The sequence below is a fragment of the Rhinolophus hipposideros genome (genome assembly GCF_964194185.1).
Source record: "Rhinolophus hipposideros genome assembly, chromosome: 19".
Classification (NCBI taxonomy): Eukaryota; Metazoa; Chordata; class Mammalia; order Chiroptera; family Rhinolophidae; genus Rhinolophus; species Rhinolophus hipposideros.
Window position 1 is genome coordinate 47,796,125 of NC_138065.1, and position 22,688 is coordinate 47,818,812.

A 22,688-nucleotide genomic window follows, 5' to 3' on the forward strand; every position below is an offset into this window, starting at 1 on the left:
AACTTGTCTTTCTCTGAGCATCTGTACCTCTACTATCTTGAATTTATTTTATGCATGTCTTTTTCCATCTCAGACCGTAAGCTTCTTAAAGACTGGAACTGTTCTTAAGCATTTAATATAGTGCCTTGCATACAGCAGGCACTGAATCTAATTAAACGTAGGAAGGATGGAAGAAAAGAATCTGGAAGGGAACGATAAGTGAAGCAAGTAAGAGAAAACTAGCAGCATGGAGTCATAAAGGTTATGGGGAGAGAGACATTACAAAGACTATTAAACAGGTTATGGTTAGGCCATTCTGAAGAAACATGCAAAATTTCATACCATATTTCTCCGATGTAAAATTTGTGGTTTTTGTACAAAGGACAAATTAAAGCTTTAATTATCTAAAGGCAAACTTCTGTTTTATTTTTTAAATACCACTCAAAAAACTTTAATGTGTTCAAATATACCACTTAGAAATGTGATTGGATAATTTGCCCATCCCATTTACAGTATAATACAAACACTAACAGTCTCTATTGTGTAGCCCTCTGCTGACAGACATTTTACAAATATTTACTCCAGCCCAACATTAAAGCCAGTGGGATATTCTTAGCACTAAGCTTTCAGAAAGCTCAGCTTTCTTCCTGTAGTTATAAGAGATCTGAGTCACTCACCTCCCAATGCCATATTCAGATCATTAGAACACCACATCCCCCTGATGTGACAAGAGCCATAATTTCTCCAACTGAAAAATTAAGCTCTTTCCTTCTACTGCTAACTACTGCTAAACAGAATGGCATAGAAATTACTTACAACATCATTCTGCAAACAGTAAGCTTTCGGTCTTGCTTCAGGTAAAGGAGTTAATTGTATACAAAATGCAATTCTGAAGTAATCAGGAGTTGAGACTCTGCTCCTGACACTCTCACTTAATCTCAGGGTCTGTTTCCAGAGCTATAAAGGAGATAGTTCACTGAAATAAAATTCAAGTAAAATTTATTGAGTACATTGCGTGTGCAAATACATAACGTTGCCAGGCTCCAAAATGTAAATATTTTAATGATTCGAGGGTAGCACAATTTTCCTGATTGTACTAGATTCTATAAAGAGAACCCGACAAGAGCACCCTCGGATACCCACCTCCCTAAGCCCCGCCCACCCACACACCTGGGAGTCTCAGGTGCTAGCATGAATTTCTGACTTCAGCCCAGTTCCCAGCATGAGGCTGATGAATAATGGGAATCAGCCCATTGAAATGCAGGTCCGGGCCTGAGGAGGAGGAGAGAGGTTCAAGCAAGGTCTTAACCAGAAAACAAAGAAAAGGTTTAGAGAAAGAAAAGAAAAAAAAAATATTAACAAACTGTGTGACCTTGGGAAAGCTGCTTTATCTCTCTAAGCTTCAATTCTTCTGTACAAAAAAAAAATGGACAAAATACCAGCTCACAGGGCTGGTGTGAGAATTAAATAGATACTTCACAGTTTTCCACACATATTTTCCATTATTATTAATGACGAGAAAGTGGAACTGGCTGCCTTGTAAATCAGTTACTCAATCTGTTTCCACAGAGACCTGTCTACCTGCCAGGTACTGAGGGAATTCTACATCAGGAGAAGGTAAACAATAGAAAATGCTCTAAGATCTCTTCCAATTTAAAGATTCACTGGAAATATGCGGCTGTATCACCATCGCCACCAGGGTCTGTGAATGACGACGCCAAGGTGGTTCCCACCATCTTTCAGTCTGAATCCTAATCACTAAGTGGCAGCAGAAGTGGGTAAGGTGACCGCACAAGTGCTCCCGGCCACAAGGGTTCTGCTGTGGCTTTCCATCACGGCAGACCATCTACCACCACTTAAAGGAACAAAGTCCAGAAGCCAGAGGGGGCTCATTTCACAGTATGGAGAACAGCTGTAAAATGCTGAGTCCCAGGCATGCGTAAATGTTCAATAAAAGTTAACTCCTATTATTGCTATTATCACGTCACAGGAGCAGTTTCCAGGGACGATCACAAAAATAAGTTTCAAGGACTAAATGCAAAGGCACGCTATGTACCTAATGCTACTGACAAACTGTAGGGTCTCCAGATGTCACTGGAGGTCATTCTCCAGAACATTTAAATTTCTTCAGCCAGTTGAAGCATGATTAAGATGTCTTAACCTAACACAAATGCATTTTGATTTGATTTATGACCACCACACGAAGTAAAGCAGGTGCTGGTTGAGGGCGAAGTGGGCCTCAGTGCACAGAGCGCTGACAGACATCTGGGAGGGAAGGAGAGTCCTACGGGAAGGTAAAATCCCTCCCCTCAAACAGGCTGTGTTATATCGGGGTGTCCTAGTCATTTTCATCAGTATATGCATGGCGTACTGGGATCCCAAAACGATATACACCCCGGAACAGATAAAAATCCCAAAGCTGTGGGTGTGAGTGGAGGAATGGTTTCTCATGACTCCTCCCCCACACTACTGCAAAAGTAATGCTCACTGTCTTTCTGATTCCCCTTTAGACGAATATGCAGGCAGACACACAAACCAAACGAGATTTCTAGAATTTGACAGTAAGTATTGTGAAATAGTAAATCTCTGACAGGAAGAGTAGTGTACGTGAGGTTTAACAGTCCACGCAGGCACTTACAGAATTAAAATGTATGACCCTAGTAAACATAACATACGTTCAACTTCACCTGTAATCGGAAATGAGACGCTATTCAGCACCGATCAGAGTGATCAATATTTAAAAGACGGATAAAGCCTACTACTGTTGGTGAAGGTATGAGGGAAGGGTACCAGATACGCTATTGGAACGGGCGTCAATTTGCACTCTTTCAGAGAGCAGCTTAGTAGTACCTGCTGAAAACCAGACTGTGCACACCACCGCAGTTCGATTTCTATAAATGTCTGTGTGCTCCAGAGTGTATGTACAAGGAAGACTATTCTTTACAATATCTGTAACAGCAAAAAAAGAAAATTGGACATTGCTCTTAGCACCTTCAAAAGAAATGTGGAAAAGGAAATTACGCTATATCCATGCCAGAGTGTGCTGTATCCATAGAATACTATGCCATTCAAGAGAGTGAGAAATAGTTTAATGTAGTGTTTGTAACAGATAAATTAGAAAAGGAAGTTGGCAAACAGGATATACTCAATGTTCCTTTTGGAAGGGATACATATTTCTCCTGAGAATTATTATAGAATTCGTGGGCAGAGGGGGGTGGAGGGTCCCTTTTATATTTATCTAAATTTTTCAAACAAGAAGAGAAAGAAAACATGTATTTCCGTGTGTTTGTTTTCTAAGTAATACAAAGCTGATTATCTTCCCAAAGCATAAATCTGTAACTGGCTTTTTACATCAACAATTTTTCAGTAGTTCTATTAACTTATTTAAATATCTTAAAGACTTAATTAAGTAAGTGATTTTCAAAGTCAAAAAACATTTTAGGGCCGGCCCAGTGGCTCAGGCGGTTAGAGCTCCATGCTCCTAACTCCGAAGGCTGCCAGTTCGATTTCCACATGGGCCAATGAGTTCTCAACCACAAGGTTGCCAGTTCAATTCCTCCAGTCCTGCAAGGGATGGTGGGCTGTGCCCCCTGCACCTAGCAATGGCAACTGGACCTGGAGCTGAGCTGCGCCCTCTCACAACTAAGACTGAAAAGACAACAACTTGACTTGGAAAAAAGTCCTGGAAGTACACACTGTTCCCCAATAAAGTCATGTTCCCCTTCCCCAATTAAAAAAAAAAAATTTAGTTGATTTATATACTTGGAAAAAATTGAAATGACAAACATATCAACATTTGCTAGGGAAAAAACAGAACATGCTATTACCATGAGTTTATCTCAGAGAAAATCCACTTGGGGTTTTTCTATCACACTTAGTTTATCATTTGTCAACAACAATAATTATTTTAAGAACTCTAGCCTGTTTCCGATCGATCTCCTCTCCTTTTTAGGCTACCATTTAAAATGCTATTGATATATTATTTTGAATAAAAATTCTTATCTTCTTAGCATGCTGAATCTAGACAACCTTTTCAAACACAATGTTTTATTGAACCACTTAGGAAAATATAATTACACATAAAAATCTTAATAAATAGATAAATAAAATCAAGTCAAAATTTCACAAAAGCTGTGTGGCATTTAGCCAGTTGGATTGACCCCTCAAGTAAAAAGGTTACTTATCCATCGTTTAAAGGTCAGTCCTACTAACAAAAACATGTATAGAATTAAATTAAGTCTTCCAATCTTCAAAAAAAAGTGTGTAACTTTATTTACAATACGATTGTTTTACATGTAAATATGTAAGATTTCTGTACAGTTAAAACATTATTTCAATAAAATAAAAAACTGAAAATCCTCAGGTCATGAGAATATTATTTTCCTTAAAAAATAAATGACAAGAATGAATTTTGTATTAACTTAAAACTTTAGATATCAAAGATTCTTCCCCAATTCCCAATTATTCTATGAATTAAATTAAGTAGAAGAAAGGGGTTTTGATGAAAAGGGAAGAAATCCCGTTTCAGTTAAATTTCAAGGATTTCAAATAAAAACATCTTGGTATGTAATGTAAACTCTGAATAATACCGGTAAGAAACATGAGTGCTCAAATTTTCATCCGAATTTGACCTTGATGCTAATTTGACCTTGATGCTAATTTGACCACTAGCCTTGGTGCTAATCCAACAGTTTGCATAACCAAATTTGATTGAATTTAACCTCCCTCTTGTCTTGTAATATTCTTTCCTACCCAATCTTCTTCCTTACCTCTATTTTCAGAGTGTTGACAAGGAAATTATAAAGGCAGCATTGTGACAATGTCTCCAGAATAGATTAGAAATTAATTTTAATTTCCATCTTTCAAGAAGTTTGAGATATGAAGCCAGGCAAAGAAGCATCACATTGGCATTTGGGAGAGTTTGGGGGCCTGGGAAATGTGACGCATTTATGACACTGCAGTTAGAAAAATTATGAGGGACAGCTGCATGCATATTAAAATGACATGAAAATTGCACTAATACGAAAGACGTGGGACGACTTTCAATGGGGTATTGGTTAATTCAAATTTAATTTTATAACTTCTAAAATGAATAGTTTTAACAAATTAAAAAGAAATATATAAAGGGAAACATGATCACTTAATTCTTAATTGTGTATCTTTATATTAATGTTTCAGATAATGTAAATAGTATACCTACAAAGTACTAAAAGAACTAAATTTGACATCAGCATGAAAACAAAAACACCAAAAGAAAAAAAAAAAAAAACAGGAATAAACCAAAACTATAAAAGCTTAATAACCAAATTGGAGCATTTAGAAACCAACACTTATTTAACTCCTTTCTAAATGCATACACATAAAATTTATGACTCATGTTCACTGCATTCACAATCTTATACTTACCATAAAGTTAAAACTTAAACTTCGTGCAATATATTTATATTTCTAAAACTTTTGGATAAAATTATCTTCAAGACTGATTTTATTACTAAAGATTCTGCATCATATTAACACTGAAAATAAATCCTCCCTCAAAGAGGTTAATAAGTAACAATACAAAAAATATTTTTATGATCTTAAGATGTACTTTTTCTGTTAAATTATTCATTTATGATAGCTTGAATTAAGTATACATTTGGGACTAGCCGAAACAACCACAGTACAGTTGTAACCTGAATTATTACCAAATTGTTCAGACATATTTAAATACCAAATAAGAAAGAAGGGTGCCTGCCCCCACACCTATATGAAGAAACTCAAATTCTAGCATGCTTTTCTTTTTTCTTGCTACTCCTCATATTTCCTTTCAATTAATTTATTAATTTTCTATTAAGAACAAAGTCAATTCATAAAATTTGAGTTGAGCTACTTAAGGTCCTTTCAAAATGCAAATATATGTATATATATATATATATATATATATATATATATATATATATATATATATATTAGATTACTTCCTATTAGAAATACAGTAAAATTTTACTTTAAGACACTATTCACAGTAAAAGATTTTATAAGAACAGTTTATTTTGGAGCATTCATACAATGGACACTTATTATGTAACCAAAGAATAACATCGACTGTAAAGTGGCCCCATTTTATGGTCACCAAAGAAAGTAAAGTAGTAACAGTACACTCCATAGAGTTTCAGGAATTCATAAAACATACTTGAAGCTATTCACAAATTTGCTGTGACTAGCATGGTTGGCTACTTTTCTGTAAAGAGCCAAATAGTCAATATTTTTGGCTCTATCATATGTTCTATTTCTTCTTTCTTTATATTTTTCTTGGGGTGGGGAGTACTGTTATCACAACCCTTTAAAAATATAAAAACCACTCTTAGCTCAGAAGTCAGACAAAACACAGGTTGTGGGCCTGATTTGGCCAGTAGGCCATAGTTTGGCACCCCGGGACCATATCTCAGTGCAACAATTCTTTTTTTTATTATTTGCTTCAAAATATTAAAGATGAAAGAATTTTTTTAAATGCCCAATACTACATTTTCCAAAACAACAACTAATGTCGTTAAAAATGAGGGTATACTTATAATAAATATTAAAGACTAGACTATTTACTTTACCACTTAAATATAAATCATTCCCATACACAATAAACATGATAGAATCAGATCTCAATCTGCCAAATTCAAGAATCTTATCACTTAAAAAATATAAGACACTAGATTCCACTGAATTTTCCACCAGCAGAAGGTAGGATAATAAACTTCCCAAGCACAAAAATATTGCTGCAGGAAATGATTAAAATATATTCTTTGTCAAGCTAAAAGGTCAATTATTCTTTAAAACTGTATGAAGATTTCTTTTTATTTCTTTCTTTTCTTTTTTCTTTTTTGGTAAAAGACATGCAACCTAGAAACATGAGAATGTAGTTTACTTTCTTTTGAATGCTATAGATTTTCATTCTTTAGATGTGTTGTATTTTTAAGATATAAAGATACTATATTATTGAGGTGGAATAACACTAGGCCTTAAGAGATTGTACTCATGAATTAAACACCACAATTTTGTACTTTAAATTTTTAAATGAAATACAAATCACAAGGGAAAGAATTCATATTAAATGCTTGAGTTCAGTTGACACGGACCCCATCATACTCAAACACGCAATGGTTAGAGCTCATGTGGTTTTTGAAACACCACTGGTTTTCTGTAGAGGAATAGGTCACAAGCCCAAAGGGCATTCTAAATTAATCCCACAGCACTTAGGATCTAAGCACACATTTGGCACTTAATTATATTAGGCCAAATGTAATACACATTGTGATGTTTCAGAGTATTATTCATATAATTTCTACAATGATTTAAAATGTTTATTCCCACCTGTAATGTAAATAACCTTAAAAGAATTTTTGTCACTCTCAGAACCAAGTATAGTGCTAAAAATATAGTAGGTACACAATATTTCTTAAATAAATGAAATTAATTAATATACAAATATATTCTCTTCCACGGATAGCTAACCCAGCACTGAGTCTTTGAATGGCAATTAAAGACTGGTATGCCTCATTCACCTTTTCATGTTAATTATTTCCCTAAAATCGGTCATTTCTCTATTTCAAGAATCAGCATCCTTATTCAGGCCTAATCTCCTCAAATTAGACCTACATGTCCCAGATTCTTCATTGTTCTTAACTGCATTTTACATAGCTTACTGCCAGCTTAATCTTCGTAATTTACATCTTCGCTCAGGCCATGCCCTAGATCAAAATCCTTCCATGACTCTTCATTGCTTTACAAACTTAAAGTCTACCCTGATCAGTTTCTAGTGGGTTCTCCAAGGTCTGCTCTCAAGCTGCCTCTCTAACCTCACATTCATTATCTCATAGGCATAGTTCAGATTCTGCTTGCATCTATACTTGTTTCACAAATGTCAAAATGCTACGTTTCCTACTTTCTACTCTTCAAAATCCCAGTAACTCTTTCTCACTTGCCCTGACTTGGTGACTTGAAAGTGAATTAAAACTAGCTTTAACTGGTAAACCAAGGGATGAATTAAGGATCAGTATTTCACAGAAGGAATTTTCAGTCAAGCAGGGAAGAGAAGATACATGTAACTATGATTTAGCAAGCAATATCATAAATGCCATGAAGCAAAATTATAGTGGAATTCTATATTTGGAGAAAAGAGATCACTTCTGATGGGGTAAGTAGAGGTAGCATGAGGAAAATGTCATTTACATCGATAGCTGAACCCTGGCTTCAATAGGCAAAGATGGTGAGGGCTTCACAATTAAAGGAAATCACTTGAGAAAAGACACTAGAAACCTATAGCAATCAACTTGCTTATCATTCATTTGGCAATTCATCATGTACTGTTTTGAAGAGTTGCTTGGATTTTTTGTTTAGCTAATACTGTGTGTATTTACATCCTTGATAGGGCCTAACCCAGTAGGAGAAATGAGACCGATACACACTTATAAAATAAGGGAGTAATAGTACATATCTTGCATAGTTATGGTGACAATTAAATGAGGTAACATATATGATGTTAGTGTATAATCCTTACCCTGGAGTATGGGTGGGACACATGAAAATGATGGATGTCGTGGCTGTGACTAGGTTGTGTTAAATGGCAAAGGTGAAGGGATTCCACAGACCAAAGGTCCCTAACCAGTCTGACTTTGAGTTACTCAAAAGGAGACTATCCCGGTGGGCCTGCCCTAATCAGGTAAAGCCTTAAAAGACAGCTTGGGCCTTCCTTTAAGAGTAGAGTCTCCTGCTGGTCCTGAAGAAGCAAGCACCCAGAAACTCTACAGAGGAAAGAAAATAAATTTGGCCAACAATCACATGAGCTTTGAAGAGAACCCCAAGGCTCAGATGAGACCAATGCCCGACCGAAACTTTGCAGCCTCAGGAGACTCCAAACAGTGGACCTAACTAAGCCACCCCCATACATTGATCCATGCAAAATGTGAGATAATAAATGCTTGTTTTAAGATGCTAAATTTTTGGCCGCTTGTTATGGAGCCATAGAAAATTAGTATACTCTCTCCTTCCACTTTCTGTCAAATACCTTCCCTTATCAAATATATTATCAAATACATTTTTAATCATTTTAATTTATTGAAATAAATAATATAAAAATGCAAGAATACAATAACAATATTATAAAATCCTTTCCTCCCTATCTTTCTCACATACACACACATTTTATAAATATAGAAAATGTCTGATTGGTAAAGAAATAGTATCTAGCATGCCAAGATTGTTTTTTGGAACATATTTTTTCATCTGTAAAATGAATACAATAGCATCATCCTTATAGGGTTGATATAAGGATTAAATAAATAAATACAAGTAGGTACTTTAAATCTTTGCTACTCAAAGTATGGTGTAACCAACAGCAGTGCCATCTGGTAGGATATTTGTTTAGAAATGCAAATTAGTCCCCATCCTAGACATAAAAAAAAACCTTCATTTTAACAATATCTTCAGGTAACACATGTGTATCTTTAAAGTATGAGAAGCTCTTCATTAACCAGAGCTTGTTCCATGTAAGTGCTACACGATCATTACACTTTCTTTAAAAACTCATTTCTTTTATATATCCTGTACTTTCTTTTCATTTGTGGATAAAGAATTTTCATTTGCAAACTGGTTTCTATAGTAAAAGCTGTTTGTGATTTCTTCCCCTCGAATCAGACTATGAATTAGGAAAATGAAAGAAAATAAAAAGTTCTAGTTAAGTTTGAGACTATTTTGCTCTCTCGTTACAATGAGTGAGAAATAGTATTACTCAGCTAACAATCACTTTAATCAAGGGGAAAATATTCTTTAGATAGCATTTTAACCAATCCAAATACAAAAACAAAAAAATGCAGATTATACTGAACATAAAAGGTATAACGAAGAATAAAACTTACCTAATATTACCGTGATCTGGTCTTTTACAATTACTTGGGCATGTGTCCTAAAGGAAACCATACTGCACTTGCCATCTGGTGCTTCCTGCAACTTACTGTCCATGTTACAAGGAACTAAATAACTAAACACAGCTGGTCCTCCAATAACATGGTCTTGTTCAACATGGTTTTATTACAACCTTGAAGAGATGCCACAGGAACTTAACTCTTGTTTATATCAATTAGCCTGTGGTATTATAAAATTGGTTTTGTTACACGTCGTTTCACTTGAAGTCACAGAACCTGTCGACGACATTAAGTGAGGGCTTACTGCACAAGTGTGAGATCAACAAACAGAAACCCAGTCTGAAATTCAGATGAAGCAGTATCAAGTGAGCCTCGAGTTTCAAAAGCAGGAGCAATTCAGAACGTGTAGGAGTATAGAAAGCTGACAAGGTAATTTAAAAATAATCCCTATAATGCTGCGTTGATGAACTTAACTTTCTGCTAAGAGTCCTTGCATTCAAATTAATACCCTTTAACATATTTCATTTTTTTGAGCAGCATTTGAAAAAATATGCAGATACTTTAATTCATTTTACTTTAGATCTTTCCCCAAAAATTAAGAGTAATTTTAGGCCTTTTAAATCTGTATCTCTTTTTAGTTAAATTACAGGCTAAGGGTAAGACAATTTAGAGTGACTTGAACTTCCACTTTTGCTTTGACAGGCAAATTACTGAAAATAATTAAATAAAAGAATACCCCAATCCCCCTTACCCCTCCCCCGCCAAGGAAAACATTTCTATGCCACCTACAGCTCTATCTTGATGCTTGCGTTGACAGAAATGTCATTTACAGAACTAATAATAAAGTGCATTGAAAATGTATGAAATATCTGATCTATAAAAGAAAAGAAACCATTACTTCCTACTCTGTGATTTTGTAGCTTTTTTAACATAGGTGATGGCTAATATATTTTCAAAAGACATGGTGACATCTCAAATAGTGAAAAACTGTTAAGAACAGAAGTGAAAAAAGGAAAATCTGTTCTTATTCAGACTATATATAAGAATGAGAAACTGAAATTTTTATGTATGTTTTTCATATTTTCAAGTTCAATTCCAAAAATGTTATTTCTGTTTTTCTAGTCTTTCTCAGTATGGATTTGGATGCACTAAACTATTCATTCATCATTAAGTATTTATTATAATAGATATAACATTATTTTCATGTATTATTTGTTTATTCATTATTATTGTTCCACTATTTACTGAGCAGGCACTATCTCCTTGAGAAGGTGACATCTGAGGAAAGGTTAGAAAGGGGGAGAGAGAACGTGTGGCAATCTAGCAAAAACAAGGACTTCCAGCCCAAGGGAACAGCAAGTAAGACAGCGCAGAGGCAAAAGCACACCTCGCACGTTTGCAGAACGACAAAAGGACAAGTATGGGATTTGTGAGGCAGAAAGTGATAGGCAATGAGGTCGGAACAGTAAAAATCAGCAAGATCAATCGCATATGCCTCGTAAACTATGGTAAAAGAACTTTGGCTGAGTAAATAAGAAGCCAATAGAGGGTTTTAAAAAGAGGAGTCATGTGATCTGACAAATTTCAAAAGGATAACTACAGCTGGTGTGTGGAACACAGACTACGGGGATGGAAACGAGGGGGACAGGCAGGAGACCAGTTAGGTGGCACTACAATAACCCAGTACAAGAAATGATAAGGCCAGAGGGTGGTTGGATTTTAGACTACTAGATTCTGGCTGACAGGGGAAGACTGAAGGCTCAGTTGTGGGAGAATCGGGCTTCAGCCATTTACTCCACATTACTCCACATTTACTCCACAGGTTCTCTCCATAGAATGTAAAAGAGGCAAAATCACTTAGAAAACAGGATTCGGGAAATATATCTCCATCACACACATGCAAGTCCTCACGTCCCGCATGGCAGTGGCCCTCTCTGGTCTCTCCTGAGTGTGTGCACAGCCTTCTGGACCACCAGCGGGATGTAGGATCTTCCGAAGGCCCACTCACTCCTGAGATGTCTGCCGAAAATCTCAGCCAATCTGTGGCTTTCCCCAACCAGAATTACAGCTGCATGCTGCTGGCTACATATTGGCCTTCCCATTCTTTTGCCACAAAAATCGCAACTGTTTCTAACATCATTCCAGAAATATGGGGTTTTTCTATGTTTGCTTCAAATCAAGGGAGCCCCTTCCAGCAGCAAAAGAGAAGCTACCAGACTTCACCACTTGCCCCACCAGGAAACCCACCAGAAAAGTCAGTGGTGGGAATTCGCAGACTTGGAGCAGCCTCCGGAGCTAAAACACCAGGCTATTCTTACAGGTTCAGTAGTTTTTCTTGAATAAATGCCTCTCAATTTTTTTTTATAGTTTTAGTCAGTTTCTCAAGTCCTAAACTGGCTGTTTTTTGACAATTTTTGCTAAGTGGATTTGCCAAGCTCCTTTCCCAGCCATTCTGCATTAATACATTTTAAACGTAATTTGCCTGAGCAACCTACTAAAAATGTCATGGACAATATTTTGAAACATTTCTAAGTACAGAAACGGCCCTATGCTAAGATTACTATTTTCTTTCGACTGTTAACATGCCTTTGTAAAAGAGCTTCCTCAAGCGGACTTCCGTCGGGAAGCGTGTAAGCAGAGTAAATACATTTGCAAAGACACAGAAGCATGTCAGGGAACTGACTGTACGGTTAGGTGCTGGGTACGCAACTGCTCCCTATTTTCAGCTCTCCCTTTCCAACTACACATAAGCTCTTATGTCCTAAAAATGCTCTTCCTTGGCCAGATACAACCGAGTCATTTCAGTCTAAGCTCTTTCCACTTCTTCTCATCAACTTTCTAAAAGACTAGAACTCTGTTCTCCCTTCCTCACCTCTAGTCAATCCTTTCCCAACGTCATTAAAATCGCCCTCATAGGGGTTCAGGGGCCTCTCAAGTTTACCAAATCCAATTAACAATTTGGGTCCTTATGTTGAACTTCCATGTTCCATGTGACAGTTCTGCCTATCGCTCCCTCCTTGCCACTCTCCAGTCCTACACTCTCTTAGTTCTCCTCCTATTATTCCATCGTTTTCCTGCAGATCCTCGAGCTGGGCCTTCTCTTCCTGCATCTACCCCTAAAACAGTAGTGAGCTCCTAAACTTCACTTTTAACCCACATCTCCCACATTTCTCCCCAAGGACATGTCAGCCATTCTCATTGCTTCACGATGATTCTCTCAAACCTTTATCTCCAGCTACAAAACTTCCCTCACAGTTTATGACTATATCTAATAACTGAAAAATAGTCCCACTTTAATGTTTCCCAGTGAAACATTATGAAAACATGTACAACATCATTAGTTATGAGGGAAATGCAAATTAATACCACAAGATACCACTAGACACCCACCAGAACAGCTAAAATTTTTTAAACTGACAATGTCAAATGTTGATAAAGATACAGAGCAACTGACTAATACGTTGTCAATATGGATGGAAAACTGTATAGCTACTTTGAAAAACAGTTTAGTGGTTTCTTATAAAGTTAAACATACACTTACCATAAGACCCAGCCAGTCTACTCCTAGGTATTTACCCAAGAGAAAGGAAGCATATATTCACCAAAGACTTGTATTTAGATACATATTCGTAGTAGCTTTATTACTAATAGCAGGAACAACCTAAAGGTCTGTTAACTGGTGACTAGACAGATAAAGCATGGTGTATCTTTGCAGTAGATTACTACTCAGCAATAAAAGGAACCAACTACTGACACAGCAAAAGCATTATGCTTTGTGAAGGATGCCATATACAAAAGACTATGATTCCTGTTATATGAAATTGTACAAAAGGAAAAACATGGTGACAAAAAACAGATCAGTGGTTGCCAGACACCACATATGAGGAGAAAGAATGGACTATAAAGGGTAGAGGGAAGTTTTTTGATATAATGGAAATTTCTATATCATGATTCTATTGGTGATTATACAGCATTTGTCAAAATTCAATGAAGTGTACACTTAAAACAGGCACATTCCATCGTATATAAATTATACCTTCAGAAAGTTTTTTAATGAAACACTTAGAATGTCTAGCATATAATAAGCACTCAATAAATATTAGCAAAAAATTACCAAGATTTTTATGACCATCCAAGAAAAGAATGGTTTCATAGAAAGACTGAGAATTTTAAGATGCTTTTTTCAGACGATGTAAATCCAGAAATTTACTTTTAATAAACCCTACCCTATGAACAGATAATATAAGGGCTTCAAGTAATGACCTGTCACTCGGCTCTAGCACAGAGCCAAATGAAGTGTGCGTCTGGGAGGCGGGTGAGCATCTCTCAGAAGCACCCATGCAGCACCCATGCAGTAAACCGAGCAGAGATCACGCGACTCCAAAAAGGGAGTGGAAAGTGACAAGGCAACCACAAAAAAGTCGGAAGTAGATCATGTCAGATGAGAAGTAGGACATAACATATCCCTGAAATTCTAATAACACTTGGGAGAATTGGAAACTTCTCATTCAACACTTCAAAAATACTTCAAATAAAATAGGAAGCAAAACGGCAAAGCGAGGCTGTCAACTTGAAATAGTTGCGTAAGTGGCACCGAGGACTAGGCAACCAAGACACCAAATGAAGCAAATTCTCTTCTGCATCTAGCAGAAGCCAGCCATAGAGTGGCAGAGACTAGGCGTGATCACCACTCCTCCTGCCAGCCCTTGCACACACATGCGGTGCACACACGCGCACGCGCACACACACACACTTTGAGACCTGTAAATAAAGCAGCTGTATAACGAGAGGGAACTAAATACATGCCACCTCTTACCTTCTTCGGCTTCATCGTCCTGGGGTGACAGTGGACCCCCTCCACCAGTAGGAGTGACCGGCTCCTCCTTCTCAGACTCCCGCTGCAGACTCACCACCTCGTATATGGCGTCTCCAGCACTGGGATGGCCTTTTCCCTCCGACTGAGGAAGATAGAAACATGGGTTTCAATACTGTACATCTGAAGGAAACACTAAAAGATAGTATTGCAGCGGTTCATTACAAAGAGCTGAAATGAAGAGCCGCCTGTGTCATGTGTGATCAACAGCATGTCTGAAAGGGAGAACATTTTTGAAGTGCGTTGTTCTTGACATGATAGTCTAAACATGTGCTACTTCTAGTATTATTTTAAACAATACAATGTTAGTAACCTATTACTAACAATTTGGGGAGAACGCAATCCTTTTTAAAATCAGAAAAACCTGAGACATCACAGATTCCAGGGCAGGCAGAGAAGCAAGCGATGCTAGATTCTTAGGACTGACTACCTTGCTCTGAAATAAAGAGGTAACAGCTACATCCGTCAATTCATGGAAGTAGATAGTTTTTACTTAAAAATTGTTCACATTCTAAATTGACTAAAGGAGGACATATTAAGGCAACTTCCAATTAATGAACTGAGCCTGGCCTGCAGTGTCCTAGATAAACTGTCTCCAGTCTCATCTTCTCACACCCAACGTGTGTTACTACACTACAGCCACTCTGGCCTTGTTTCAGCTCTGGGAACCTTTAAATTTCTTCCCAACTCAAGGACATCCTTTTCTCTCTGCCAACAAGCTCTTCCTCCTACTCTTTGCTAAACCCCATCAATCTTGGATCCTTACTTCTCATGTCACTTCTACAAAGAATCTAAGTTCCCACGTTTCTGATTCTCATCATGCCCTGCACTTACCAAAGTGTAGTGACACATTTATTATCATACTTATTTGTTTAATGGTTGTCACGGCCACAAAACGGTAAGCACCATAAGGTCAGGGACTACATTGATTTTCAATCAGAAATAATACAGTACCTCACATATAGTAGGTACTCAACAAATACCCGTGGGATGAATGACTGGTAATGGTTACCTTTTTCCTTCACTACTAAAAAAAAGTATATATATTACCTACAAACACTGCCTAATTTAGGGATGTCATAGAAACCCTAATTTTGTTCATTTTATATTAAAATAATTTTGTAACCTTATTGATAAGTCAAATAATAGATTTATATAGTATTATAGATAAAACAAACTATGACAATTAGTCAGCTATGACTTGAAAGTTTTTTCATTATAACTTTATATAGGTATGCTATTTCTGTGCCCTATCTTTTAGGTTTTAAATTATTGTATAAAAAGGGGAAGGGGAAATTTGATTTAGATATAGAATCAATATTAAGTATGTCGATACTTTACAGGTACACATTACAGGTTGTTAGGGGGAAAAATTATTACAACACCTGGGTTTTTGTTTTTTTTAACTTACCTAACCTAGATGTGGAATTTTCAAATACTCTGTTGACTCTAAATATCACTTGATTAATTTTACTGCTTTGAATTGCTACTTAAGGATCTATGTCGGCATTTAAAAAGAATGATACAAAAAACACATATGGGGCCAGCCTGGTGGCTCAGGGGGTTGGAGCTCCATGCTCCTAACTCCGAAGGCTGCCGGTTCGAGTCCCACATGGGGCCAGTGGGCTCTCAACCACAAGGATGCTGGTTCAACAACTCGAGTCCCACAAGGGATGGTGGGTTCCGCCCCCTGCAACTAAAATTGAATACGGCACCTCGAGCTAATCTGCCACTGAGCTCCCGGATGGCTCAGTTGGTTGGAGTGTGTCCTCTCAACCACAAGGTTGCCGGTTTGACTCCCACAAGGGATGGTGGGTTGTGCCCCCTGCAACTAACAACGGCAACTGGACCTGGAGCTGAGCTGTGCCCTCCACAACTAAGACTGAAAGGACAACAACTTGAAGCTGAATGGCACCCTCCACATCTAAGATTGAAAGGACAACAACTTGACTTGGAAGAAAGCCCTAGAAGTACACACTGTTCCCCAGTAAAAGTCCTGTTCCCCTTCCCCAATAAAATCTTTTAAAAAAAAATACATATGTTATTATATGAAAAGAACAAAAAGGTCCTACCTGTTTCAACCTCATGAAGAAAGTCTCCGTGAAAGTCTTTCTGCTGAAATACCAAAATCGCTCATTCGCAGGGTACACACGAACTACTGTCTCCAGGAGAAAGCGGACAGGCTCGACCACCTCCGTGACAACCATATCCACTGCCACGGTCATGTACACTCGTTTATCTGTAGCAGAAACGTTTCGTATTTTATGCTGGCTTTATTACTCCTTGATTATTTAAGAAAACAAAGTGTCCTCACTTATGAAAGAACTAAGGTTCTTTCTAATCATGTTATCTTCCATGTTTAATTTTAAATGTTTTATTGTCACTTTGATTAACTAGGTAACTAAGTCAAAATATGCTTCTCAACACACCGGATCCTGTCTTAAGTGTCCAAATCATATGGTATTTGTCTTTCTCTGTCTGACTTATTTCACTTAGCATAATATCCTCTAGGCTGGCAAGTGCTTTTAGAGAACAATAATATGCTGTTATCAGTCAAAATTTCAGTTATTACTGAAAATGTTTACTTGCCCATAGCCTTCCTTTAATTTGAATCTAGAATCTTCCAGGCTAGTGTCTACTGGCTTTCTTCAGTTTCACAATGATAGGCGGAAATACAGATTTCATTTTATTTTATTTACCCTGCTTTAGATTCACTGCTGTTTTTGAATCTGTGGCTTGGTTATTCCATACCATTTTGTCATTTCTTCTTTACTTTAATTTTCTTTTTTAATTTATTGTGCCAACTATTTTTAGTTCTCAATTAGAGGAAAGATTAAATATCAAGCCCACCGTTAGAAGAAAACTTCAATAGTGTTTTTTTAAACATTATACAACATTTATACTCATCAACTACACTTCTGTTAATACCAAATTCAACCAAAATTATATTATATTCCTATCAAATATATGCATTCTACCTGCCAATTCAAGAAAAAATAGGATGCTCTGGACATTGTACTTGACCTAGAAGACCTTAAAGTTTGAGGGGAGTACTGTAGAGGGGTAACAGAGAATAACACAAAACCACGGACTATATTGCATGACTTGGTATAATGAAAAGATCTAAGACATTTCCTCTCTCAGGGCTTCAACTTCTTCTATAAAAATCAAACTGTAATTCATCAATCTTCTGAATAACTTATAATACCAAGGACACCATTTGGAAATATTAGAAATCAGGTCAGTATTTTTGTGTAGCATATGAAATTATTTAAATTTAAAATACATTATCTTTTAGATCAGAACATATTGCAATACAGTATTACACAGTTTATTTTAACAGAACAAATCAAACTTAAAATACATTATCTTTTATTTGAGAATCACATGTATATTAAAGTACAAAATAAAACTGAACAATGTGTTACATTAAAAACAGATAAAAACTGCTATGACTACTTATTTTTTGAAATTCCAATATTTTATTCTTCAAAATTATCAATCAGCTTATTTTTATCATTTTTGTGTTTTCTTTCTGAATGGTTACATGAGAAAAGTTTACAGGCTGGTATTTACAAGCCTATCTCCAGAAATAAAAAACCTGTGGTGTAAAAAATATTTATTCCTAATATATGAAAAGGTAATTTTACATAATCATTATTTTTCTCCATTTTTAGCCCTAATTTGAAATAAACAGTTTGATATGTGGTTACAGGACTGGTAAAGACTCTCTTTAAGGAAATTTGAGAATAATTCTCATTTTAATGTTCTTCATTAATATATTATATTTCCATATTAGCATTCACTAATGCTATCTTGAACCAAAACTCTACTGTGGGTATAAACAAAATAATGTTAGACTAAGATCAAAAAAACTGATCCATTATTTTCTCAATATAAATTACTGGTTGAATGACAGTAAAGCATTTAGTGTAAGATTATAACTCATGAGGTAAAACTTTAATGTTAGTTTGAAGGCAGATAGAGGAGGGGAAAAAATAGGCAATTAACAGATATCTGGATAAAGTAGGAATAAAAATAAACAGTGGGAAAAATGACAAATGTGACTATATATCATTTATAAATTCTGTTCAACAGTAGCCATATTAAACAAAACAAAAAGGTAAACATCTAGGAAAAAAGTGTCACAAATGAAATCTTTAATATGCATTAGTAAGATCTAAGATCCCAAAGGTAAAAAGACTGGAACAAAAAATTAACAAATCACAAAATATGAGTAATCTATAAGATAATTTTTAGAAGTTAAAATACGTATTAAAGATATGCAAATTTTTTGAATTTTCTTTCATCATTTCTTTCATATTCTTCCATTTCCCCACAAATAAAACAACTCTATAATGACATATGAAAAACAAAGCACAAATACGTTCTACATAATCTAATAAAATTAATTCATGTATCTTAGGGAGGGATTCTTTTTTCTTTTTTTTTTTTTAAGAAAATAGAACCAGTTATTTTAATCAAAATAGGGAGACCTCCTTTCAAGAGACATCTGCCCAATATTTAAAAACATTTGGGGAGGATTCTTTTGAATAATGGAGATTTTTCTCCATAGATACATAAAGTATGAAAAGGAACTTCTAAATAAGAATAACTCATTTTAAATGAGCACCAGATTTTTAAAAAAAATATAGCAAAACAACATTTTCCATAACACAAAATTTTAAGATAATAATAAGAAATCTTTTAAGAAAATTCACCTTTTGGGGTTTCTTCATTAAGTGCCAGAAATATTGGTACATTGGGGTTCCACATGCCAGTGATAACATAAGCTCTCCCATCATAGCTCTTCCCCATGGATTCCTGTAAAAGTTCAAACAGGAATCACTGAGAATATATACATCAAGAAAATCACCATTGCAAATTATAAATGTATCTTACTTTAAGCAACACAATTTAGTAAAATTTGGATTTCCAATTAAAAAAGGGATTTATTTTTTTTGTAAATTTTTTTCATTCTACAAAAGCATTTATTTAAATATTAAATTCTTCTACAGCTTTCTTCAAACAGAGTTTCTGTTTAGAGACACATACCTCTTGGGTAAAAGAGGTATACTCTTACATGCTGAATCACAAAAACATTATATTGCTATGAAGTTATATTTAACTTTATCTTGGGCTGGGTGTCAAAATCTCATATAGTTACACATACAAGGATGTACACAGTTTCTCTGAAAACTATACTACAGATCTCACTGGATACAGTTAAATTGAATTAATAGCTAATCACAGGAAAAGAAGACAGTATTTTTCTTCTAATGTTCTATTTTTTAATATGTTCTTAAATATTAATTTACTTTGTCATAATCAATACCTTTAAAGTTAATTCTTTTCTACCATATGTATGTCAGATATTTGTACTTTCTTATAATCATAAATCAATATTAGAAGTCTAATTAACAATGGTTTGTAATTAACACAAAAGCCTAACTATCTCTCTCTACCCTTATACTTACTCCCTCCTTCTTCCCTTCTCTCCTTCTCCCCTTCTCCCTTTCCTCTTCATTTCTTCCACTCTTCAAGACTTTTAGCAAACCAGCTCCTGACTCTCACTAAAGAAGCCAGCAATTCGTATAGCGAAAGCAAGGACACATAGTGGTGTATATGTGTCTGCGTGTGTGTTGGGGGTTAGGGAGGTTAGAGGCTGTCCCATGGGAGAACAGCACATAGAATACAGACGTGTACATATGCAAAAACGAATAGTATCCACAGTACTTTCATTTTTCTGTACCAATTTCCTTATATTATGAATAGAGAGTACTTAAAGGGTCAGACTGAAAGAAAAGCTTTTTTTTTTCAAAATTACCACACACACAAATGCTTCCCTTGAATCCCTATAAAATTGTTTCAGTCGTCTGGTAACCATTATATATATATGTTTCTAGTGTATCAGTGGTGTTTCACTAACCAGATTGCATAACTTGAATGCAAGGACCACATTCAATGAAATACACTCATGGTCACGTGAAAGGAAACCCACTCAGTACTTCCAACATACTCATATATTGATACTCTCTTTCTCTTTCTCTCCCTCTTTTCCCCCTCTCTCTCCCTCTCTCAACTTGTCCCAATCCTCTCTCTCTCTACCTTCTAATTAGACCCCCATTCAAAACAAGGACAGGCATTAACCAAAAAAAAACCCAATCCATCTGTGGTCAAAAGCTGCACTATACTTGTCTAAAAAGATGAGCTAAACCAATGAAATTATTTCTTTCAATTAATAAATACCAAGGAAACTGAGCAGTCAAAAGCAGAGCTGAAATGTTTTGGTACGAAGTAGGTGATGACAGGCCACACATAAAATGAAGTTAAACATGTGACGGTAACAGAAACTATATGGGAGGGAAAACAATATGAAGAAGAGCAGAGCATTTGGAAACTGCTAAGTGCTGAGAAAGAAATGGAAAAACCCAATTTAAAATCCTTTAAAATAATTAATCCTGCAGTTAAAAAAACAAAGGCAGATATTGGGAGGCAGGAAGGGAGGGAAAAGCAGAGAGAAAGAGGAACAGAGAGAGAAGGGCAGAGAACGGGCAGGAAGGGAGAGAAAGGGCAAGAAGTGAAAAGAGGAGGAAAAAGGGGAAGAGACAAGGAAAGAAAGAGGCAAAGTGAGACTTTTGAAAGTTTGTCGGAATAAAGTGTAAGAAGGTGAAATTTGTTTTCAAAAGTGTTCACATATTGGACATGTCACAGAAGCAGAAGTACTAACATCTTGCTGTAGGGGGGTAGAAATAAGACAAATGAGGCCAAGTTATAAGGCATGTGATATGAGGTGGTTACAGAGAAATAACTTTGTAATAACCAGAACTGTCCTATGGTCTTCATTACAAAGTAATGAGTTCCTTTTTATTAGAGTTACTCTAGCCATAACTCCATCACCATGTATGAAGATAGTATGAAAATCAACAGCACGGGGTCATAACAAACCACAACTGTTGATAATTGCAAATAGAAGCCCTCCCACTTGATCAACTCTTTGTTGCACAGGTCAGCCCACTTGTCCTTCCAGGAGCCTCAGTGTTGACAAGCCTTTGATTTTCATGTGAACTCTTAACCGTGGAGAACTGCGCTGCAAATAAGACACACACAAGACTAAGGGAACTCCAGAGTTCATGCCAGGTCTGCAATGCTATAATCTGAACTTTGGTTTCATGGAAAAATCTCTGCCAGGGATTCATCTTAATCTTTTAAACTCTAAAAGATCATGACTAGTTAGGACCGAGGAGCTTTATAAGTGCTTCATGTCCCTGAACGACCTTCTTATGGATTTTTCAGGGCTCCCAAATGCTCTGGCTTGCCTTAGGTAAAACCACTTGCATTACTGATATGTTGTAAAGAGGGATGGAGGGGAGATAGATCCATAGCTAATTTGTCTGCACACTCAATGTGACTGGTTGTCCTTACCTCCCCTGTGCATGCAGTGCTTCCTCTGTATTTCTGCGACTCATCGTATTAACTGTGAGGGCACTTAACCCATTGCTGTAGTTACATACTTAAGAGGTTTCCATCACAAGACGATGAACCCACAGATGGTAAGAGTGATGTTTTACCTTATCTACAACCCCAGCACCTCATACAATGCTTGGCACACAATTAGGAACTCAAACAGGCTGAATGACCCATTCTAGTACCACCAGAAAATCCATGTGATGTTACCATGAAATAACTCAAAGAAAAAGTTGATTGTCACTGGTGACATTGAACTGACATTTGCAAACCACAGCCGAAAGAAAGAAAACATGTAGTACTTATTATCACTGATATAAAAGTCTTAGTTAAGTATGAAAAAAAAACTATACTTACGCTACGATGACTATTTCCTATAATATTTTTAAATTGCAAAGTAAATGTTTTCATTAACTTCAATATTAGAAGGCATTTCTGTTCAAAAGTTAAGATGACTTGCTATTTTTACCTTA

General features: G+C 36.1%; 1 protein-coding gene across 8 annotated transcripts in view; it reads right to left on the reverse strand.

The window, feature by feature from the left end:
• RABGAP1L (RAB GTPase activating protein 1 like) overlaps window positions 1-22,688 on the reverse strand; it is a 443,815-nt gene that overhangs the window by 346,185 nt on the left and 74,942 nt on the right. For all 8 annotated transcript variants that reach the window (XM_081024862.1, XM_081024852.1, XM_081024863.1 and 5 more), the window contains exons 9-11: window positions 19,470-19,572; window positions 16,821-16,987; window positions 14,692-14,833 (exon numbers count right to left, since the gene is read on the reverse strand). In XM_081024862.1, coding sequence (XP_080880988.1) covers window positions 14,692-14,833; window positions 16,821-16,987; window positions 19,470-19,572 — 412 coding nt within the window. The remainder of the gene's footprint in view (window positions 1-14,691; window positions 14,834-16,820; window positions 16,988-19,469; window positions 19,573-22,688) is intronic.